This window comes from Panthera tigris, chromosome F2 (genome assembly GCF_018350195.1).
Source record: "Panthera tigris isolate Pti1 chromosome F2, P.tigris_Pti1_mat1.1, whole genome shotgun sequence".
Classification (NCBI taxonomy): Eukaryota; Metazoa; Chordata; class Mammalia; order Carnivora; family Felidae; genus Panthera; species Panthera tigris.
In genome coordinates, this window is record NC_056676.1 from 81,974,130 (window position 1) to 81,995,054 (window position 20,925).

Below are 20,925 nucleotides of genomic sequence, written 5' to 3' on the forward strand. Positions count from 1 at the left end.
CAAGCCCCACCTTGGGCCGTGTGCTGACAGCTCGGGATCCTGTTGGGGATTCTCCCTCTTCTCTCTCTCCCCATCTTTACCCCTCCCCCCTCATGTTTTCTTTGTCTTTCTCAACATAACTAAACTTTAAAAAAGGAAAAAATAAAATGGAAAACAGAGCATTTAAAAAAAAAGAACATAAGAAACTAACGTATATACAACAACAGCAACAAAAAAGGGAAAAATTTTAACTATTTTAACTATTACTGCAACACAGTTTAATACAGAATGTCTCAACATCCATCCAAAAGACACACACATAATAAAAATTCACAAGAAAACAGGGAGAAGTGCAGACCGGTATGAGGAGTGGGGGTTATGTTATTTTCCCACAAAATGGGATGTGGGGGAACTAGGGGGATGATAAAAATTTTGGGTACCTTACCAGATACATATATAGCACGAGTGACAAAAGAAAGACAATTAACTGCAATATACCTAGAATTTTGCATTAATGACAGATGCTTTTATATCTCTACATAGCAACAAGGAGAACGACGATTCAAACTCCACTCAGAGACATAAATAACAGTCCAGTCTCAGGATCAGCAGTAGCTCTCTCCATGAGCTGCAGGTAGGTGAGGTTCTCGTGCGTGTTGGGGTCGAAGAAGCCCTTGGTGTCGTCGCTCGGGTCCGCCAGGACGCGGTTCATCTCCTCGTCGAAGTAGCCGCGCCGGTAGGCCACGTCCACGGGCAGGCGGTGGCTGTGCACCGGGTCGATGATGCCGCCCGTGGCGATCTGGGCCTCCAGCAGGCGGATGCCGTGCTCCCGCACGATGAGGTCCTTCTTCATGGCCTGGAAGAGGGAGATGCGCTCCCCGGTGTAGGGGTCGGTGTAGCCGGTGACGGCGCGCTCGGCCGACAGCAGCTTCTCCTGGATCTCGCCGCCCACCACGCCCGCCGCCACCGCCTCCTCCACGGACAGCCTCTGGTTGCGCACGGGGTCGACGACGAAGCCGGTGGCCGCCTGCGCCTCCAGCAGCACCAGGGCCGTGCCGGGCCGCAGGACGCCCTTCCACATGGCCTGGTAGATGCTCATCTTCTCCTGCCGCCCGGGCTCGTCCTTGGCGGGCACCAGCACGCCCGCGATGCAGCTCGTGCCCTGCAGGTAGCGTTTGACCGAGTCCATCTCTGTCACCTCCTGCAGGGTCTTGGTGCCCTGGGCCAGGTCCCGCAGGGTCTCGGGGCCCAGGATCCCGGACGTGTGCAGCTCGGACGCGGACACCTGGCGCCTCAGGCCCGGGAAGGACGCCTTGCTCAGCCGCTCCTCCGCCTCCTCGATGGCCTGGGTGAGGATGGCGATGAGGGCGGGCACGGCCAGGGCGCCGGCCGCGTGCTGGGCCAGGAGCTCGTCCCGGCGGGCCTGGCTCAGGTAGGAGGAGAAGAGGACGTCCCACACGGAGGGGCGCTGGCCCCGGAACTGCCCGGCGCGCACCTCCATGGTGGCGGCACGCAGGGCCCGCTCCTGGAGGCCGCTGGCGGGCTCGGCGTCGGCCCCGGCCGGGGAGGGGCCCGCGTCGCCGTCGCCGCGCCCGGGGGGCCGGGGCTCCCGCTGGCCGCGGGCGGCGTCCCCCGACGCGCCCTCGGTCCCGCCGGCCGCCTCCGCCTCCTCGATGATGGTGGTCAGCCTGCGGGTCAGCGCGGGCAGGCCCAGCGTCCCCGAGCCGAAGCCGGCCAGCAGGTGCTCGCGCGTAACGCCGCTCACGTAGCTGGACGCCAGCACGTCCCACACGGGCACCGCCGGCCCGCGCAGGCGGCCCACCTTCACCTCCATGGTGGCGGCACGCAGGGCCCCCCGAGGGTCCGGGGGCGCCGGGCGTGGGCTCCCGTCCTCGGCACGGGCCAGCAGCGGGGTGAGGGCGGCCCCCACCTCCTGCGCGGTCAGCGTGCCCGCCTGGTACCTGCGCAGCAGGTCCTGCCTCAGGCCCTCGGGCACCTCCCGGTAGAAGAGGAGCTCCCAGATGGAGACGCTCTGGCCCCGGAGGGCGCCCGCGTCCGGGGTCACGCGGGCCTCACGCAGGGCGCCGCGCAGCTCCTCGCTCAGCTCGTGCACGGCGGAGCCCCGGCCGGCCAGCTGCAGCATGTAGAGCCCGGTGCCGGGGTCCTGCACGCAGCGGCGAAGCAGCTGCACGTAGGTGAGGTTCTCGTGCGTGTTGGGGTCGAAGAAGCCCTTGGTGTCGTCGCTCGGGTCCGCCAGGACGCGGTTCATCTCCTCGTCGAAGTAGCCGCGCCGGTAGGCCACGTCCACGGGCAGGCGGTGGCTGTGCACCGGGTCGATGATGCCGCCCGTGGCGATCTGGGCCTCCAGCAGGCGGATGCCGTGCTCCCGCACGATGAGGTCCTTCTTCATGGCCTGGAAGAGGGAGATGCGCTCCCCGGTGTAGGGGTCGGTGTAGCCGGTGACGGCGCGCTCGGCCGACAGCAGCTTCTCCTGGATCTCGCCGCCCACCACGCCCGCCGCCACCGCCTCCTCCACGGACAGCCTCTGGTTGCGCACGGGGTCGACGACGAAGCCGGTGGCCGCCTGCGCCTCCAGCAGCACCAGGGCCGTGCCGGGCCGCAGGACGCCCTTCCACATGGCCTGGTAGATGCTCATCTTCTCCTGCCGCCCGGGCTCGTCCTTGGCGGGCACCAGCACGCCCGCGATGCAGCTCGTGCCCTGCAGGTAGCGTTTGACCGAGTCCATCTCTGTCACCTCCTGCAGGGTCTTGGTGCCCTGGGCCAGGTCCCGCAGGGTCTCGGGGCCCAGGATCCCGGACGTGTGCAGCTCGGACGCGGACACCTGGCGCCTCAGGCCCGGGAAGGACGCCTTGCTCAGCCGCTCCTCCGCCTCCTCGATGGCCTGGGTGAGGATGGCGATGAGGGCGGGCACGGCCAGGGCGCCGGCCGCGTGCTGGGCCAGGAGCTCGTCCCGGCGGGCCTGGCTCAGGTAGGAGGAGAAGAGGACGTCCCACACGGAGGGGCGCTGGCCCCGGAACTGCCCGGCGCGCACCTCCATGGTGGCGGCACGCAGGGCCCGCTCCTGGAGGCCGCTGGCGGGCTCGGCGTCGGCCCCGGCCGGGGAGGGGCCCGCGTCGCCGTCGCCGCGCCCGGGGGGCCGGGGCTCCCGCTGGCCGCGGGCGGCGTCCCCCGACGCGCCCTCGGTCCCGCCGGCCGCCTCCGCCTCCTCGATGATGGTGGTCAGCCTGCGGGTCAGCGCGGGCAGGCCCAGCGTCCCCGAGCCGAAGCCGGCCAGCAGGTGCTCGCGCGTAACGCCGCTCACGTAGCTGGACGCCAGCACGTCCCACACGGGCACCGCCGGCCCGCGCAGGCGGCCCACCTTCACCTCCATGGTGGCGGCACGCAGGGCCCCCCGAGGGTCCGGGGGCGCCGGGCGTGGGCTCCCGTCCTCGGCACGGGCCAGCAGCGGGGTGAGGGCGGCCCCCACCTCCTGCGCGGTCAGCGTGCCCGCCTGGTACCTGCGCAGCAGGTCCTGCCTCAGGCCCTCGGGCACCTCCCGGTAGAAGAGGAGCTCCCAGATGGAGACGCTCTGGCCCCGGAGGGCGCCCGCGTCCGGGGTCACGCGGGCCTCACGCAGGGCGCCGCGCAGCTCCTCGCTCAGCTCGTGCACGGCGGAGCCCCGGCCGGCCAGCTGCAGCATGTAGAGCCCGGTGCCGGGGTCCTGCACGCAGCGGCGAAGCAGCTGCACGTAGGTGAGGTTCTCGTGCGTGTTGGGGTCGAAGAAGCCCTTGGTGTCGTCGCTCGGGTCCGCCAGGACGCGGTTCATCTCCTCGTCGAAGTAGCCGCGCCGGTAGGCCACGTCCACGGGCAGGCGGTGGCTGTGCACCGGGTCGATGATGCCGCCCGTGGCGATCTGGGCCTCCAGCAGGCGGATGCCGTGCTCCCGCACGATGAGGTCCTTCTTCATGGCCTGGAAGAGGGAGATGCGCTCCCCGGTGTAGGGGTCGGTGTAGCCGGTGACGGCGCGCTCGGCCGACAGCAGCTTCTCCTGGATCTCGCCGCCCACCACGCCCGCCGCCACCGCCTCCTCCACGGACAGCCTCTGGTTGCGCACGGGGTCGACGACGAAGCCGGTGGCCGCCTGCGCCTCCAGCAGCACCAGGGCCGTGCCGGGCCGCAGGACGCCCTTCCACATGGCCTGGTAGATGCTCATCTTCTCCTGCCGCCCGGGCTCGTCCTTGGCGGGCACCAGCACGCCCGCGATGCAGCTCGTGCCCTGCAGGTAGCGTTTGACCGAGTCCATCTCTGTCACCTCCTGCAGGGTCTTGGTGCCCTGGGCCAGGTCCCGCAGGGTCTCGGGGCCCAGGATCCCGGACGTGTGCAGCTCGGACGCGGACACCTGGCGCCTCAGGCCCGGGAAGGACGCCTTGCTCAGCCGCTCCTCCGCCTCCTCGATGGCCTGGGTGAGGATGGCGATGAGGGCGGGCACGGCCAGGGCGCCGGCCGCGTGCTGGGCCAGGAGCTCGTCCCGGCGGGCCTGGCTCAGGTAGGAGGAGAAGAGGACGTCCCACACGGAGGGGCGCTGGCCCCGGAACTGCCCGGCGCGCACCTCCATGGTGGCGGCACGCAGGGCCCGCTCCTGGAGGCCGCTGGCGGGCTCGGCGTCGGCCCCGGCCGGGGAGGGGCCCGCGTCGCCGTCGCCGCGCCCGGGGGGCCGGGGCTCCCGCTGGCCGCGGGCGGCGTCCCCCGACGCGCCCTCGGTCCCGCCGGCCGCCTCCGCCTCCTCGATGATGGTGGTCAGCCTGCGGGTCAGCGCGGGCAGGCCCAGCGTCCCCGAGCCGAAGCCGGCCAGCAGGTGCTCGCGCGTAACGCCGCTCACGTAGCTGGACGCCAGCACGTCCCACACGGGCACCGCCGGCCCGCGCAGGCGGCCCACCTTCACCTCCATGGTGGCGGCACGCAGGGCCCCCCGAGGGTCCGGGGGCGCCGGGCGTGGGCTCCCGTCCTCGGCACGGGCCAGCAGCGGGGTGAGGGCGGCCCCCACCTCCTGCGCGGTCAGCGTGCCCGCCTGGTACCTGCGCAGCAGGTCCTGCCTCAGGCCCTCGGGCACCTCCCGGTAGAAGAGGAGCTCCCAGATGGAGACGCTCTGGCCCCGGAGGGCGCCCGCGTCCGGGGTCACGCGGGCCTCACGCAGGGCGCCGCGCAGCTCCTCGCTCAGCTCGTGCACGGCGGAGCCCCGGCCGGCCAGCTGCAGCATGTAGAGCCCGGTGCCGGGGTCCTGCACGCAGCGGCGAAGCAGCTGCACGTAGGTGAGGTTCTCGTGCGTGTTGGGGTCGAAGAAGCCCTTGGTGTCGTCGCTCGGGTCCGCCAGGACGCGGTTCATCTCCTCGTCGAAGTAGCCGCGCCGGTAGGCCACGTCCACGGGCAGGCGGTGGCTGTGCACCGGGTCGATGATGCCGCCCGTGGCGATCTGGGCCTCCAGCAGGCGGATGCCGTGCTCCCGCACGATGAGGTCCTTCTTCATGGCCTGGAAGAGGGAGATGCGCTCCCCGGTGTAGGGGTCGGTGTAGCCGGTGACGGCGCGCTCGGCCGACAGCAGCTTCTCCTGGATCTCGCCGCCCACCACGCCCGCCGCCACCGCCTCCTCCACGGACAGCCTCTGGTTGCGCACGGGGTCGACGACGAAGCCGGTGGCCGCCTGCGCCTCCAGCAGCACCAGGGCCGTGCCGGGCCGCAGGACGCCCTTCCACATGGCCTGGTAGATGCTCATCTTCTCCTGCCGCCCGGGCTCGTCCTTGGCGGGCACCAGCACGCCCGCGATGCAGCTCGTGCCCTGCAGGTAGCGTTTGACCGAGTCCATCTCTGTCACCTCCTGCAGGGTCTTGGTGCCCTGGGCCAGGTCCCGCAGGGTCTCGGGGCCCAGGATCCCGGACGTGTGCAGCTCGGACGCGGACACCTGGCGCCTCAGGCCCGGGAAGGACGCCTTGCTCAGCCGCTCCTCCGCCTCCTCGATGGCCTGGGTGAGGATGGCGATGAGGGCGGGCACGGCCAGGGCGCCGGCCGCGTGCTGGGCCAGGAGCTCGTCCCGGCGGGCCTGGCTCAGGTAGGAGGAGAAGAGGACGTCCCACACGGAGGGGCGCTGGCCCCGGAACTGCCCGGCGCGCACCTCCATGGTGGCGGCACGCAGGGCCCGCTCCTGGAGGCCGCTGGCGGGCTCGGCGTCGGCCCCGGCCGGGGAGGGGCCCGCGTCGCCGTCGCCGCGCCCGGGGGGCCGGGGCTCCCGCTGGCCGCGGGCGGCGTCCCCCGACGCGCCCTCGGTCCCGCCGGCCGCCTCCGCCTCCTCGATGATGGTGGTCAGCCTGCGGGTCAGCGCGGGCAGGCCCAGCGTCCCCGAGCCGAAGCCGGCCAGCAGGTGCTCGCGCGTAACGCCGCTCACGTAGCTGGACGCCAGCACGTCCCACACGGGCACCGCCGGCCCGCGCAGGCGGCCCACCTTCACCTCCATGGTGGCGGCACGCAGGGCCCCCCGAGGGTCCGGGGGCGCCGGGCGTGGGCTCCCGTCCTCGGCACGGGCCAGCAGCGGGGTGAGGGCGGCCCCCACCTCCTGCGCGGTCAGCGTGCCCGCCTGGTACCTGCGCAGCAGGTCCTGCCTCAGGCCCTCGGGCACCTCCCGGTAGAAGAGGAGCTCCCAGATGGAGACGCTCTGGCCCCGGAGGGCGCCCGCGTCCGGGGTCACGCGGGCCTCACGCAGGGCGCCGCGCAGCTCCTCGCTCAGCTCGTGCACGGCGGAGCCCCGGCCGGCCAGCTGCAGCATGTAGAGCCCGGTGCCGGGGTCCTGCACGCAGCGGCGAAGCAGCTGCACGTAGGTGAGGTTCTCGTGCGTGTTGGGGTCGAAGAAGCCCTTGGTGTCGTCGCTCGGGTCCGCCAGGACGCGGTTCATCTCCTCGTCGAAGTAGCCGCGCCGGTAGGCCACGTCCACGGGCAGGCGGTGGCTGTGCACCGGGTCGATGATGCCGCCCGTGGCGATCTGGGCCTCCAGCAGGCGGATGCCGTGCTCCCGCACGATGAGGTCCTTCTTCATGGCCTGGAAGAGGGAGATGCGCTCCCCGGTGTAGGGGTCGGTGTAGCCGGTGACGGCGCGCTCGGCCGACAGCAGCTTCTCCTGGATCTCGCCGCCCACCACGCCCGCCGCCACCGCCTCCTCCACGGACAGCCTCTGGTTGCGCACGGGGTCGACGACGAAGCCGGTGGCCGCCTGCGCCTCCAGCAGCACCAGGGCCGTGCCGGGCCGCAGGACGCCCTTCCACATGGCCTGGTAGATGCTCATCTTCTCCTGCCGCCCGGGCTCGTCCTTGGCGGGCACCAGCACGCCCGCGATGCAGCTCGTGCCCTGCAGGTAGCGTTTGACCGAGTCCATCTCTGTCACCTCCTGCAGGGTCTTGGTGCCCTGGGCCAGGTCCCGCAGGGTCTCGGGGCCCAGGATCCCGGACGTGTGCAGCTCGGACGCGGACACCTGGCGCCTCAGGCCCGGGAAGGACGCCTTGCTCAGCCGCTCCTCCGCCTCCTCGATGGCCTGGGTGAGGATGGCGATGAGGGCGGGCACGGCCAGGGCGCCGGCCGCGTGCTGGGCCAGGAGCTCGTCCCGGCGGGCCTGGCTCAGGTAGGAGGAGAAGAGGACGTCCCACACGGAGGGGCGCTGGCCCCGGAACTGCCCGGCGCGCACCTCCATGGTGGCGGCACGCAGGGCCCGCTCCTGGAGGCCGCTGGCGGGCTCGGCGTCGGCCCCGGCCGGGGAGGGGCCCGCGTCGCCGTCGCCGCGCCCGGGGGGCCGGGGCTCCCGCTGGCCGCGGGCGGCGTCCCCCGACGCGCCCTCGGTCCCGCCGGCCGCCTCCGCCTCCTCGATGATGGTGGTCAGCCTGCGGGTCAGCGCGGGCAGGCCCAGCGTCCCCGAGCCGAAGCCGGCCAGCAGGTGCTCGCGCGTAACGCCGCTCACGTAGCTGGACGCCAGCACGTCCCACACGGGCACCGCCGGCCCGCGCAGGCGGCCCACCTTCACCTCCATGGTGGCGGCACGCAGGGCCCCCCGAGGGTCCGGGGGCGCCGGGCGTGGGCTCCCGTCCTCGGCACGGGCCAGCAGCGGGGTGAGGGCGGCCCCCACCTCCTGCGCGGTCAGCGTGCCCGCCTGGTACCTGCGCAGCAGGTCCTGCCTCAGGCCCTCGGGCACCTCCCGGTAGAAGAGGAGCTCCCAGATGGAGACGCTCTGGCCCCGGAGGGCGCCCGCGTCCGGGGTCACGCGGGCCTCACGCAGGGCGCCGCGCAGCTCCTCGCTCAGCTCGTGCACGGCGGAGCCCCGGCCGGCCAGCTGCAGCATGTAGAGCCCGGTGCCGGGGTCCTGCACGCAGCGGCGAAGCAGCTGCACGTAGGTGAGGTTCTCGTGCGTGTTGGGGTCGAAGAAGCCCTTGGTGTCGTCGCTCGGGTCCGCCAGGACGCGGTTCATCTCCTCGTCGAAGTAGCCGCGCCGGTAGGCCACGTCCACGGGCAGGCGGTGGCTGTGCACCGGGTCGATGATGCCGCCCGTGGCGATCTGGGCCTCCAGCAGGCGGATGCCGTGCTCCCGCACGATGAGGTCCTTCTTCATGGCCTGGAAGAGGGAGATGCGCTCCCCGGTGTAGGGGTCGGTGTAGCCGGTGACGGCGCGCTCGGCCGACAGCAGCTTCTCCTGGATCTCGCCGCCCACCACGCCCGCCGCCACCGCCTCCTCCACGGACAGCCTCTGGTTGCGCACGGGGTCGACGACGAAGCCGGTGGCCGCCTGCGCCTCCAGCAGCACCAGGGCCGTGCCGGGCCGCAGGACGCCCTTCCACATGGCCTGGTAGATGCTCATCTTCTCCTGCCGCCCGGGCTCGTCCTTGGCGGGCACCAGCACGCCCGCGATGCAGCTCGTGCCCTGCAGGTAGCGTTTGACCGAGTCCATCTCTGTCACCTCCTGCAGGGTCTTGGTGCCCTGGGCCAGGTCCCGCAGGGTCTCGGGGCCCAGGATCCCGGACGTGTGCAGCTCGGACGCGGACACCTGGCGCCTCAGGCCCGGGAAGGACGCCTTGCTCAGCCGCTCCTCCGCCTCCTCGATGGCCTGGGTGAGGATGGCGATGAGGGCGGGCACGGCCAGGGCGCCGGCCGCGTGCTGGGCCAGGAGCTCGTCCCGGCGGGCCTGGCTCAGGTAGGAGGAGAAGAGGACGTCCCACACGGAGGGGCGCTGGCCCCGGAACTGCCCGGCGCGCACCTCCATGGTGGCGGCACGCAGGGCCCGCTCCTGGAGGCCGCTGGCGGGCTCGGCGTCGGCCCCGGCCGGGGAGGGGCCCGCGTCGCCGTCGCCGCGCCCGGGGGGCCGGGGCTCCCGCTGGCCGCGGGCGGCGTCCCCCGACGCGCCCTCGGTCCCGCCGGCCGCCTCCGCCTCCTCGATGATGGTGGTCAGCCTGCGGGTCAGCGCGGGCAGGCCCAGCGTCCCCGAGCCGAAGCCGGCCAGCAGGTGCTCGCGCGTAACGCCGCTCACGTAGCTGGACGCCAGCACGTCCCACACGGGCACCGCCGGCCCGCGCAGGCGGCCCACCTTCACCTCCATGGTGGCGGCACGCAGGGCCCCCCGAGGGTCCGGGGGCGCCGGGCGTGGGCTCCCGTCCTCGGCACGGGCCAGCAGCGGGGTGAGGGCGGCCCCCACCTCCTGCGCGGTCAGCGTGCCCGCCTGGTACCTGCGCAGCAGGTCCTGCCTCAGGCCCTCGGGCACCTCCCGGTAGAAGAGGAGCTCCCAGATGGAGACGCTCTGGCCCCGGAGGGCGCCCGCGTCCGGGGTCACGCGGGCCTCACGCAGGGCGCCGCGCAGCTCCTCGCTCAGCTCGTGCACGGCGGAGCCCCGGCCGGCCAGCTGCAGCATGTAGAGCCCGGTGCCGGGGTCCTGCACGCAGCGGCGAAGCAGCTGCACGTAGGTGAGGTTCTCGTGCGTGTTGGGGTCGAAGAAGCCCTTGGTGTCGTCGCTCGGGTCCGCCAGGACGCGGTTCATCTCCTCGTCGAAGTAGCCGCGCCGGTAGGCCACGTCCACGGGCAGGCGGTGGCTGTGCACCGGGTCGATGATGCCGCCCGTGGCGATCTGGGCCTCCAGCAGGCGGATGCCGTGCTCCCGCACGATGAGGTCCTTCTTCATGGCCTGGAAGAGGGAGATGCGCTCCCCGGTGTAGGGGTCGGTGTAGCCGGTGACGGCGCGCTCGGCCGACAGCAGCTTCTCCTGGATCTCGCCGCCCACCACGCCCGCCGCCACCGCCTCCTCCACGGACAGCCTCTGGTTGCGCACGGGGTCGACGACGAAGCCGGTGGCCGCCTGCGCCTCCAGCAGCACCAGGGCCGTGCCGGGCCGCAGGACGCCCTTCCACATGGCCTGGTAGATGCTCATCTTCTCCTGCCGCCCGGGCTCGTCCTTGGCGGGCACCAGCACGCCCGCGATGCAGCTCGTGCCCTGCAGGTAGCGTTTGACCGAGTCCATCTCTGTCACCTCCTGCAGGGTCTTGGTGCCCTGGGCCAGGTCCCGCAGGGTCTCGGGGCCCAGGATCCCGGACGTGTGCAGCTCGGACGCGGACACCTGGCGCCTCAGGCCCGGGAAGGACGCCTTGCTCAGCCGCTCCTCCGCCTCCTCGATGGCCTGGGTGAGGATGGCGATGAGGGCGGGCACGGCCAGGGCGCCGGCCGCGTGCTGGGCCAGGAGCTCGTCCCGGCGGGCCTGGCTCAGGTAGGAGGAGAAGAGGACGTCCCACACGGAGGGGCGCTGGCCCCGGAACTGCCCGGCGCGCACCTCCATGGTGGCGGCACGCAGGGCCCGCTCCTGGAGGCCGCTGGCGGGCTCGGCGTCGGCCCCGGCCGGGGAGGGGCCCGCGTCGCCGTCGCCGCGCCCGGGGGGCCGGGGCTCCCGCTGGCCGCGGGCGGCGTCCCCCGACGCGCCCTCGGTCCCGCCGGCCGCCTCCGCCTCCTCGATGATGGTGGTCAGCCTGCGGGTCAGCGCGGGCAGGCCCAGCGTCCCCGAGCCGAAGCCGGCCAGCAGGTGCTCGCGCGTAACGCCGCTCACGTAGCTGGACGCCAGCACGTCCCACACGGGCACCGCCGGCCCGCGCAGGCGGCCCACCTTCACCTCCATGGTGGCGGCACGCAGGGCCCCCCGAGGGTCCGGGGGCGCCGGGCGTGGGCTCCCGTCCTCGGCACGGGCCAGCAGCGGGGTGAGGGCGGCCCCCACCTCCTGCGCGGTCAGCGTGCCCGCCTGGTACCTGCGCAGCAGGTCCTGCCTCAGGCCCTCGGGCACCTCCCGGTAGAAGAGGAGCTCCCAGATGGAGACGCTCTGGCCCCGGAGGGCGCCCGCGTCCGGGGTCACGCGGGCCTCACGCAGGGCGCCGCGCAGCTCCTCGCTCAGCTCGTGCACGGCGGAGCCCCGGCCGGCCAGCTGCAGCATGTAGAGCCCGGTGCCGGGGTCCTGCACGCAGCGGCGAAGCAGCTGCACGTAGGTGAGGTTCTCGTGCGTGTTGGGGTCGAAGAAGCCCTTGGTGTCGTCGCTCGGGTCCGCCAGGACGCGGTTCATCTCCTCGTCGAAGTAGCCGCGCCGGTAGGCCACGTCCACGGGCAGGCGGTGGCTGTGCACCGGGTCGATGATGCCGCCCGTGGCGATCTGGGCCTCCAGCAGGCGGATGCCGTGCTCCCGCACGATGAGGTCCTTCTTCATGGCCTGGAAGAGGGAGATGCGCTCCCCGGTGTAGGGGTCGGTGTAGCCGGTGACGGCGCGCTCGGCCGACAGCAGCTTCTCCTGGATCTCGCCGCCCACCACGCCCGCCGCCACCGCCTCCTCCACGGACAGCCTCTGGTTGCGCACGGGGTCGACGACGAAGCCGGTGGCCGCCTGCGCCTCCAGCAGCACCAGGGCCGTGCCGGGCCGCAGGACGCCCTTCCACATGGCCTGGTAGATGCTCATCTTCTCCTGCCGCCCGGGCTCGTCCTTGGCGGGCACCAGCACGCCCGCGATGCAGCTCGTGCCCTGCAGGTAGCGTTTGACCTGTTCTTTTTCTCCGATGACATCTGAGGTGCTGGCCCCCTTGACCATGTCCTCTAGCATCTCCTGGGTGATGATTCCAGAGTCGAACAGTTCGGAAGCTGTGATTTGTTTTCTGATCCCTCGGAACCACAATTGTTTGTTGCCTTTTTCCCTCTCATCGATTATTCCTAAGATGATGTTTACTACCTTCTGTAACTCTTGGGCCGTGCCCTTTTTGTATTCACCTATCAAGTCGAGCTTTCTCTCCTCCGTCACGTATTCTGAGTTCAGGATCTCCCATAGCGATGGCTTCTGGTCCTTGAACCTTCCCACCTGTACGTCCACCTGCTCAGCCTCCAGGGCCCTCCTCGTTGGCACATCGATGTAGGCAGGCTTCTGTTGGTCCTTTACCACCGGGAAGAGCGCCCAGCCTGTCCCTGCTTCCTTTTGGCTCCTTTCCTGTAGTTGTCGGTAGGTGACCCTCTCCTGAGTGTTTGGATCCACAAACCTTTTATTCATGTGCTTCTGATCTGAAATGAGCGGGTATGTGTCCTGGTGTAGACACCCCCGTCTGTAGGCCACATCCACAGGCAGGCGGTGGTGGTGCTGTGGGTCGATGATACCCCCTGTGGCCTCCTGTGCCTCAAGCAGTCTGAGCGCGTCCTCTCTTCTGACTAAGTTCTTTTTCATGGCCTGGAATAGCGGGACTTTGTGTCCCGTGACCGGGTCTGTGTAGCCTTGGGCGGCCTTCTGGGCGTCCAGAAGCCTTTCCTGCATGTCCTCACCCACCAGGCCCTCAGCCACGGCCTGTTGCACAGAGAGCCTCCTATGGCTGCAGGGATCCAGCATGAACCCAGTGGCCGCCTGGGCCTCCAGCAGCTGAGCCGCAAAGCCCATGGGGATGAGTCCTTTCCTGCTGGCGTCATAGAGGCTCATCACCTCTTGGGTGGAGGGCATAGTCACCCCCGCGATGCAGCCACGACCTTCCAGATAGGTCTTCACATGTGCCAACCGGCTGAGATCCTGCTCACCCCGTGCCTCTCTGTGCAGTACATCCAGGGTCCTTTTATCGATGATTCCAGAGTTGAACAACTCCGCAGCTGTCACCTGTCCACCGATGCCTGGCACCTGGATCGCCTCGTACTGCTTTTCTGTTTCCTCCACGGTAGCCGTGATGAGCTCCAGCAGCCGCTCGAGGGGTAGATTCTGGGCTCTATACTCCTGGATGAGTTCCCGCTTCCTTTCCTCTGGGAAGTACTGGGAGGAAAGCAGGTCCCAGAAGGAGACTTTCTGATTGGCAAACCTCCCCACGTGCATTTGTGTAGTTCTGGACTGTAGGACTTGTTTTGTGGTTTCATCGATATAAACGTAGGTCTCTCCTTTCTTTACAATTTGTAACATGTACAGGCCCGTCTCGGGGTCCTCCACGCAGCGCTCCAGCAGCTGCAGGTAGGTGAGGTTCTCGTGCGTGTTGGGGTCGAAGAAGCCCTTGGTGTCGTCGCTCGGGTCCGCCAGGACGCGGTTCATCTCCTCGTCGAAGTAGCCGCGCCGGTAGGCCACGTCCACGGGCAGGCGGTGGCTGTGCACCGGGTCGATGATGCCGCCCGTGGCGATCTGGGCCTCCAGCAGGCGGATGCCGTGCTCCCGCACGATGAGGTCCTTCTTCATGGCCTGGAAGAGGGAGATGCGCTCCCCGGTGTAGGGGTCGGTGTAGCCGGTGACGGCGCGCTCGGCCGACAGCAGCTTCTGGTAGGTTTCCCTGCCAAACATCCCTGATGCGAACGCCTCCTCCACAGTCAGCCTCTGGTTGCGCACGGGGTCGATGAGGAAGCCGGTGGCCGCCTGCGCCTCCAGCAGCACCAGGGCCGTGCCCGGCCGCAGGATGTGCCTCCTTAGGGCCTCGGAGACGCTCATCTTCTCCTTCGTGCCCTGGACGAGGACCCCGGCAATGAAGTTGCTTCCCTCCAGGTACCGCCTCACACTGTCCATCTCTGTCACCTCCTGCACAGTCTTTCTCCCCTGATTCAGCTCGTCCAGTGTCTCCTTGTCAATGAGCTGGGACCTGAACAAGTCGTTGGCCGACACCTGCTTCCGGAGTCCTCTAAAGGCGGCCCGTGAGGGCTGTGTCTCTGCAGCCTCGACCAGGGTGCTGACTGCCGTAGCCACCTGCCGCACGGCTGTGGCCCTCCCGGACTGGCAGAGGGCCGCCAGCTCTCGCCGCTTGTGGACGCCGACGTACTCGGAGTGCAGCAGGTCCCACAGTGACACGCGGAGACCTTTGAACCTCCCGGTGCTGACAGGTACCTTCGTGGCCCTCAGGGCCACCACCGTGTGCTCATCCACTTCGAGCACCATGTCCTGGGCGAGCGGCAGCAGCCAGAGGCCGGTGTCCCTGTCGGAGACACAGCCCTCCTTGAGCTGCATGTACGTCACCTTGTCTCGCGTGCTGGGGTCGAAGAAGAACTTGTTGTCCTCGTCTTTTGAGGTCAGCACCCGGCTGACCTGCTCATCCAGGAGGCCAAACCTGCAGGCTGCCTCCTGGGGCAGGTGCACCCCGTGCACAGGGTCCACTGCGCCCCCCGTGGCCAGCTGCACCTGTAGGAGCCGGAGGCCCTCACTTTGGGGCACCAGCCCCTTCTCCACGGCCTGCCACAGTGAGAGGGAGCCTCCTGTGTAGGGGTCCGTGTACCCAGCCACGGCCCTCTCGGCCTGCTGGAGCTGCTCGCTCAGTGCCCCGCCCACCAGGCCCGCCTTCACTGCGCCTTCCACAGACAGTCTCTGGCTGGTCAGAGGGTCAATGAGGGAGCCACATGCCACTTGGGCCTCCAGCAGCCTTCGCCCCAGGCCCTCGGGTAGGAGGCCGTCCCTCACGGCCTGGCCGATGCTGGCCTTGGTCCCCGACGGCTGCAACAGCAGGCCCGCTACGCAGCCCGTCCCCCACAGACGGGCCTTCACGCTGGGCTCCTCGGCGACCTCCGCGGGTGACCGCGTGCCCCGAGCCAGGGCCGCCAGGGTCTCCGCGGTGATGATGCCGGCGTCACGCAGCCAGACGGCGGGAACCTCACCCCTGGGGCCGGGCACTGTGACGTGAGCCCGCGCCAGGAGTTCCGCCTCCCGCACCCGCTTGTGCACAGCTGCCTGCAGCTGCTGCAAGGTGGTCCTCCCCAGCCTGAAGTCCTCCACGAAGCTGTTCCGCTGCTCCTCGGTGAAGTGGCCAGAGCCCAGCAGCTCCCAGAGGGACGTGCCGTCCTCAGTCCCCTGCGCCGCCCGTAGGGTCTCCTGGACCTGCTTGTCGGTGGGGATGGCCGGAGCGTCTTCGGGCAGGGGCAGGAAGTAAAGGCCAGAAGCCTCGTCCCTCAGACACCGCTCCAGCAGCCGGGCGTAGCTGGTGTGGCCCCGGCCGTCCGGCGTGGGGAAGGTCTCGGATGAGCTGGACAAGGCCTCCTCCATCTCCTGGTCTATGTAGCCCCGCTGGGTGGCCACGGGCATGGGGAGGTGGTAGTGGCCTGTGGGGTCAATGACCCCCCCTGTGGCCAGCTGGGCATCCAGGAGGCGGGCGGCCTGCTCCTCAGGGATGAGGCCCTTCTTCATGGCCTGGAACAGGGACACACGCTTCCCAGAGAAGGGATCTCGGAAGCCAGTGACAGCGTCCTCAGCCCGTCTCAGCTGGCGATACAGCTCTGGCCCCACCAGCTTCCTGCGCACGGCCTCATCCACCGACAGGGTCTCCAGACTGTGGGGGTCCACGATGGCTCCAGTGGCCGCTTGGGCCTCCAGCAGGGCGAGGGCCACCCCTGGCCCCAGGACCTTCTGCCTCATGGCCTCGTACAGGCTGAGCCGCCGGCTGGCGGGCCCCAGCAGCACGCCGCCGAGGGCGCCGGAGCCGCGTAGGTACCTCCGGACGCAGTCCGTGTGGAGGAGGGCTTCGGGGCTGACCGCCCCCTCCAGCACCCGGTCCAGGAGCTCCTGGTCGATGATACGGGCCTCCAGGAGCTGGTAGGCCGTGACCGGGCCCCGCAGCCCGGGCAGCGTGATGTCCGCCCACCTCCCCATCTCCCTCTCCAGCCACTGCGCCACCTGCTCCAGGGAGATGCTGTGCTGCTGGTACCTCCGCAGGAGCTGCCTCCTCTGGTCCTCGCTGAAGCATTCCGAGTTGATCAGCTCCCACGCGGAAACTCTCCGCCCCTGGAAACGCCCGAACTTCCCCGACAGCAGCAGGCTCTGGAAGGCCTGCCGGGTGGTGCCGTCCACGAGCGGGGGCTGGGTGCCGTTCAGGGGCAGCAGGCGCAGGCCCGTCTCGGGGTCCTCCACGCAGCGCTCCAGCAGCTGCAGGTAGGTGAGGTTCTCGTGCGTGTTGGGGTCGAAGAAGCCCTTGGTGTCGTCGCTCGGGTCCGCCAGGACGCGGTTCGTCTCCTCGTCGAAGTAGCCGCGCCGGTAGGCCACGTCCACGGGCAGGCGGTGGCTGTGCACCGGGTCGATGATGCCGCCCGTGGCGATCTGGGCCTCCAGCAGGCGGATGCCGTGCTCCCGCACGATGAGGTCCTTCTTCATGGCCTGGAAGAGGGAGATCTGCTCCCCGGTGTAGGGATCCTTGTAGCCGGTGACGGCGCGCTCGGCCGACAGCAGCTTTGCAAACACGTCGGGCCCTACGAGGCCAGCTCTCAGTGCCTCCTCCACAGAATATCTCTTGTTTTCCTTCGGGTCGAGAATGAAGCCCGTGGCCGCCTGTGCCTCCAGGAGGATGAGGGCCGTGCCGTGCCTGAGGAGCCCCCTCCCGCGAGCCTCGTAGATGGCGAGCCGCTCCTGGGAGCCCGGCAGCAGCAGGCCTGCGATGCCGCCGGTGCCCTGCAGGAACCTGTGCACCGAGCCCAGCCTGCCCACCTCCTGGGCTGTGGTCTGCCCTCGCTCCAGCCGCTCGTACGTGTCCTGGTCGATGATCTCTGCTCTCAGCAGCTCTCCTGGGGCCACGGGCACCCTCAGGCCGGCAAAGGTGGTCCTGGCCGTGGCCGCAGCCTGCTCAAGGGTGGCCCTCAGCGCAGCTGCCAGTTCCTCCCCCGAGATGGCACCTTCCTTGTGGCGCTGGGCCAGTGCCGCCCGCTGCTGCGCAGGGATGGGCTCAGAGAAGAGCAAGTCCCAGAGTGAGGCGGGCCGGTCCTGGAACTCGCCCACGGCGACGGTGGTCATGGCCTCACTCAAGGCCTCCCGGGTGCTGTGGTCAATGAACGGGAGTCCTCGTGGCTCTTCTCCAAGGGGGCCCCCTGAGAGGGGGAGGAAGGCCAGTCCTGTTTCTGGGTCGGTGACGCAGCGGGCCAGTAGCTGCCCATAGCTCACGCTCTCCTGTGTGTTGGGGTCCCAGAAGCCGGTGGCCCGGGACAGACACTGCTGAGTCTCTTGGTCCAGGCATCTGAAGCGCAGGGCGGCCTCCGGGGGCAGCCGGAGCCTGCGGGCCGGACATACCAGCCCACCTGTGGCCAGCTGGGCATCTAGGAGTCGCAGAGCCAGAGGCCTGTCCACCAGCTCCTTCTTCATGGCCTGGAAGAGGGGCACTCGGGCGCCGCTGAAGGGGTCATGGTACCCCGTCACCGCCTCTTCCGCCACCAGGAGCTGCCTGTGGAGCTCTGGGCCGACCAGGCCCGACCTGACCGCCTCGTCCACCCGGAGCCGCCGGCCGGTGGCCGGGTCCACCAGTGTGCCGGTGGCGGCCTGAGCCTCCAGGAGCGGGAGCGCGGTGCCCATGGGGAGCAGGTGCTCGCTGATGGCCCGGAAGAAGCTCTTCTTGTGGCCCGCGGGCAGCAGGACAGCCCCCGCGATGCTGCCGGTGCCCTGCAGGTAGCGCCTCACGTCAGCCCGCGCGCTCACCTCTCGGGCCGCCAGCCTGCCTTCCCGAAGGCCCCGGGCGGCCTCGTCATCCAGGACCCCCACCTCTAGCAGCTCGGCCAAGCTCACTGCCCCACTCAGGGTGGGGAAGGTGGTCTTGAGGGGCAGCAGCGCCAACCCTGTGTCAGGGGCTCTCACACACCGGCCCAGCAGCTCGCGGTACGACAGCCGCTCCAGGGTGTTGGGGTCCAGGAAGCCAGGGGCACTGGGGCTGGGCTTGCGCTCAGACAGGCCACGCCACGTGTCCTGGTCCAGGAGACCCTGCTGACAGGCCGGCCCCGGGGCCACCCGTGTACCCCGAATGGGATCCACCAAGCCCCCCGTGGCCAGCTGGGCCTCCAGCCAGCCCCGCCCCAGCGCTCGGTCTACCACCTCCTTCCCGATGGCCTGGAAAAGTGGCAGCTTCCCGCCACCGTAGGGGTCAGGGTACCCAGCGACTGCGCGCTCGGCCACCAGCAGCTTCTCCTTTAGCTCCAGGCCCACCAGGCCCTGCTGCAGGGCCTCGGACACAGGGAGGAACCGGCCTTGCGTGGGGTCCACGAGGCCCCCGGTGGCCGCCTGGGCCTCCAGCAGAGCCAGCCCAAGCTCAACGGGCAGGAGGCCCTGCTTCATGGCAGCGTAGAGACTCTGTGCCTGGCCGGAGGCCTCCACGTACACCCCAGCGATGCTCTTAGGCTGGGCAGACGGAGGCCCAGAAGGGGTGCTGGTTCCCGGCACGGCCTTCATGGTCTTGGGGACGATGGCCGGGTCAGTGCTGTTGGTGACCAGGACATCAAGAGGAGGAGAGGCGTGGCCATTCATCACGCTCAGCCTGTTGTGTAGAACTCACTCACCCAAGGTCCACTGCGTCTGCTCCCTGTAGGGGGTAGAAAAGGCCCTGTTAGGGGCCCTGGAATGGCCCAGGTGGACGGGAGGGAGAGAGTCAAGAGGTCAATCCCAGACCCTGAATCAGCCTCCAGACATGGCTTGCCCTCCTGGGGGATGGGGGTCAGCATCCAAGTAAGGTCTTTTGCCTTGCCCCATGGGGTCCCAGGAGGGACCATGGGGGACCTCCGGCCAGCCAGGGCGGCCTCCAGGACGCGTGGGCTCTGTTTTCCTGCAGGCCATCCTCTGCTCTCCATCCCAGCCCAATCCCTCAGCTCCTGCCCTCAGGGTCCCGTGGTGGGGGCTGGGCCACCTGGGCCAGAGCCCCTCCCCCCATCTCTCACCCTAACCTCCCGTCTGCTCCCCAGGGCTCCTCCCCCATCCTTGGGTTCAGGGACATCAGCACCCTTCCCTCTTCCAGTCACCGCCTCCAACCCCCCCCCCTGCCCCAGACCCTCTGCTCTGGCTTCTGTTCCTTCCCAGATCTCCACTGGGCTCCAGCCAGAAGCCCCCACGGTGTCCCGCCCCAGGCTGGCTCTGTCTGTGTCCTCCTCTGCCCACTCCAATCCTTGTGCTCTCTGGGCTATGGCCTCTTTGTGCCCGCACTCGACTCGGGGGCCTGAGGGAACACAGACTCCGTGTTTGCGTGCCAGTCCCGTGGGAGCCATGGGTATGGCCACGTCTCTGGTCAGCTGGCTCCAAGGCTGTCCCCTCTCAGCAGACGGCTCTGTGCCCCAATTCTCTGAGCAGCAGTGACAAGTGCTTCACACCTGCACACCAACTCCTCCACCCAGGCCCGTCCCCTTCCTGGGGGATTAAATTGTGTCCCCCTGAGAGATATATCCAAGTCCTGACCGCCAGTACCTATGACTGTAGCCTTATTTGGAAATAGTCTTTGCAGATGTAACTCAGTTGAGGTCACAGAGGAGGAATGGCCCTAATCCAAAATGACTTGAGTCTCTATAGGAAGACACAGGAGAGAGCCCACGGGGCGCCGTCTGGAGCGGCCACAAGCCCAGACGCATCGAGGACCACCAAGCCCAGAAGCATTGACCTCAGATTTCGGCCCCTTGAACCGAGAAGGAGTTTCTGTCGTTTGAAGCCATCCAGGTTGTGGTAATTGTTGCGACAGCTTAGGGAGCCATAGCCTCCCTCCCGCCTCCGCCCTTCCAGCCGGCCCACACCCGGTTTCTGCAGAACCACACCCGGGCCCCCCTTCCCCCTCCCCCCGGGCGCAAGCCCACACTTCGCTCCCGCTGGCACCGGCTGTCTGCTCAAGAGCCCGAACACGTCTGTCCTGGCCTCCCAGCCAGCCCCCAGCCTGCCCCCCAAGCCTGCTCCCGTGCCCGCTCAGGCAGCTGGCTCGCCCCCGCCCCGAAGCTCTCACTAAGATGAACTCGGACTGTGGTTGCCAAACCCAACGAATGCATTTTGGATCTCATTGCCTCTGGGTCGTGGGTGTGGGGCCTTCTCGCCGGTGACAGGGCTCCGCTCTGCCCCCACTCGCCCATTACATCAGGGAACCCCTCACACCGTGTCTCAGGCCCAGCCCGTCCCGGAGTCCAGGAACCACGTGCCCCGGTCTCACGAGGTGCCTCAAACTCCACTGCACCCCCACGACTGCTGGTGTTCTGTAAAGGGTTCCCCCACACCCACTCCGTGCAGCCTGAGCCCTGAATTGCTCAGCCCCCACTCGCCCCCACCGGCCCCACATGGGGTCGCTGTTTCACGCCGGCCCCTCTCCTGTCCTACAGCCTCCGTGGCTTGCTAGTTACCTACTGTGGCGCTCAAGGCCACCTTCGTTGCTCCTGCCCTCTCCACTGACCTCCGGCCCAGGAGCAGGGTGGGATCAGCAAGTGGCCATGAGGCATCCATGGGAGGCCTCAGCGCCAGGGCGGTGCAGGGGGCAGCATGGCCCAGGGGGTGTCGAGCGCCCCCCAGTGACAGTAAGAAGCTGGGGCTCCGACAACACACACATCTGGAAGGGTGGACGCTTGGGGGCGTGACCCAGACCCCATCTGGGGCTTCAGGAGGGCTGTTGGCAGACGGCCCCCGCTTCGGCCCCCTCGGGAATTGCCTTGCCCGTCCTGGGGCTGCACTGGCTCAGGCCCTTGACTTGACATGGGGCCCGCATGTAAGCCCAGCCC

General features: G+C 69.2%; 1 protein-coding gene across 1 annotated transcript; it reads right to left on the minus strand.

Annotated features, from left to right (window-relative positions):
• Nucleotides 1-332: 332 nt before the first annotated feature.
• EPPK1 (epiplakin 1) lies at nucleotides 333-18,715 on the minus strand. Its single transcript, XM_042973442.1, has 3 exons — nucleotides 10,883-18,715; nucleotides 4,655-9,376; nucleotides 333-3,148 (listed from the first exon to the last, which is right to left on the minus strand). Exons 1-3 carry the CDS (start codon nucleotides 18,713-18,715, stop codon nucleotides 542-544), a joined length of 15,162 nt encoding a protein of 5,053 aa, XP_042829376.1. The 3' UTR covers nucleotides 333-541.
• Nucleotides 18,716-20,925: the final 2,210 nt, after the last annotated feature.

Excerpts from the sequence above, each read along its gene's own strand:
- EPPK1 (XM_042973442.1), bottom strand. The coding sequence starts at position 18,715 with ATGAATGGCCACGCCTCTCCTCCTCTTGATGTCCTGGTCACCAACAGC. Across the intron at positions 9,377-10,882 it reads GCGACGCGGGCCCCTCCCCG|CGGGAGCCCCGGCCCCCCGG; the intron begins GCCGGGGCCGAC and ends GCCCGCGGCCAG. Across the intron at positions 3,149-4,654 it reads GCGACGCGGGCCCCTCCCCG|CGGGAGCCCCGGCCCCCCGG; the intron begins GCCGGGGCCGAC and ends GCCCGCGGCCAG.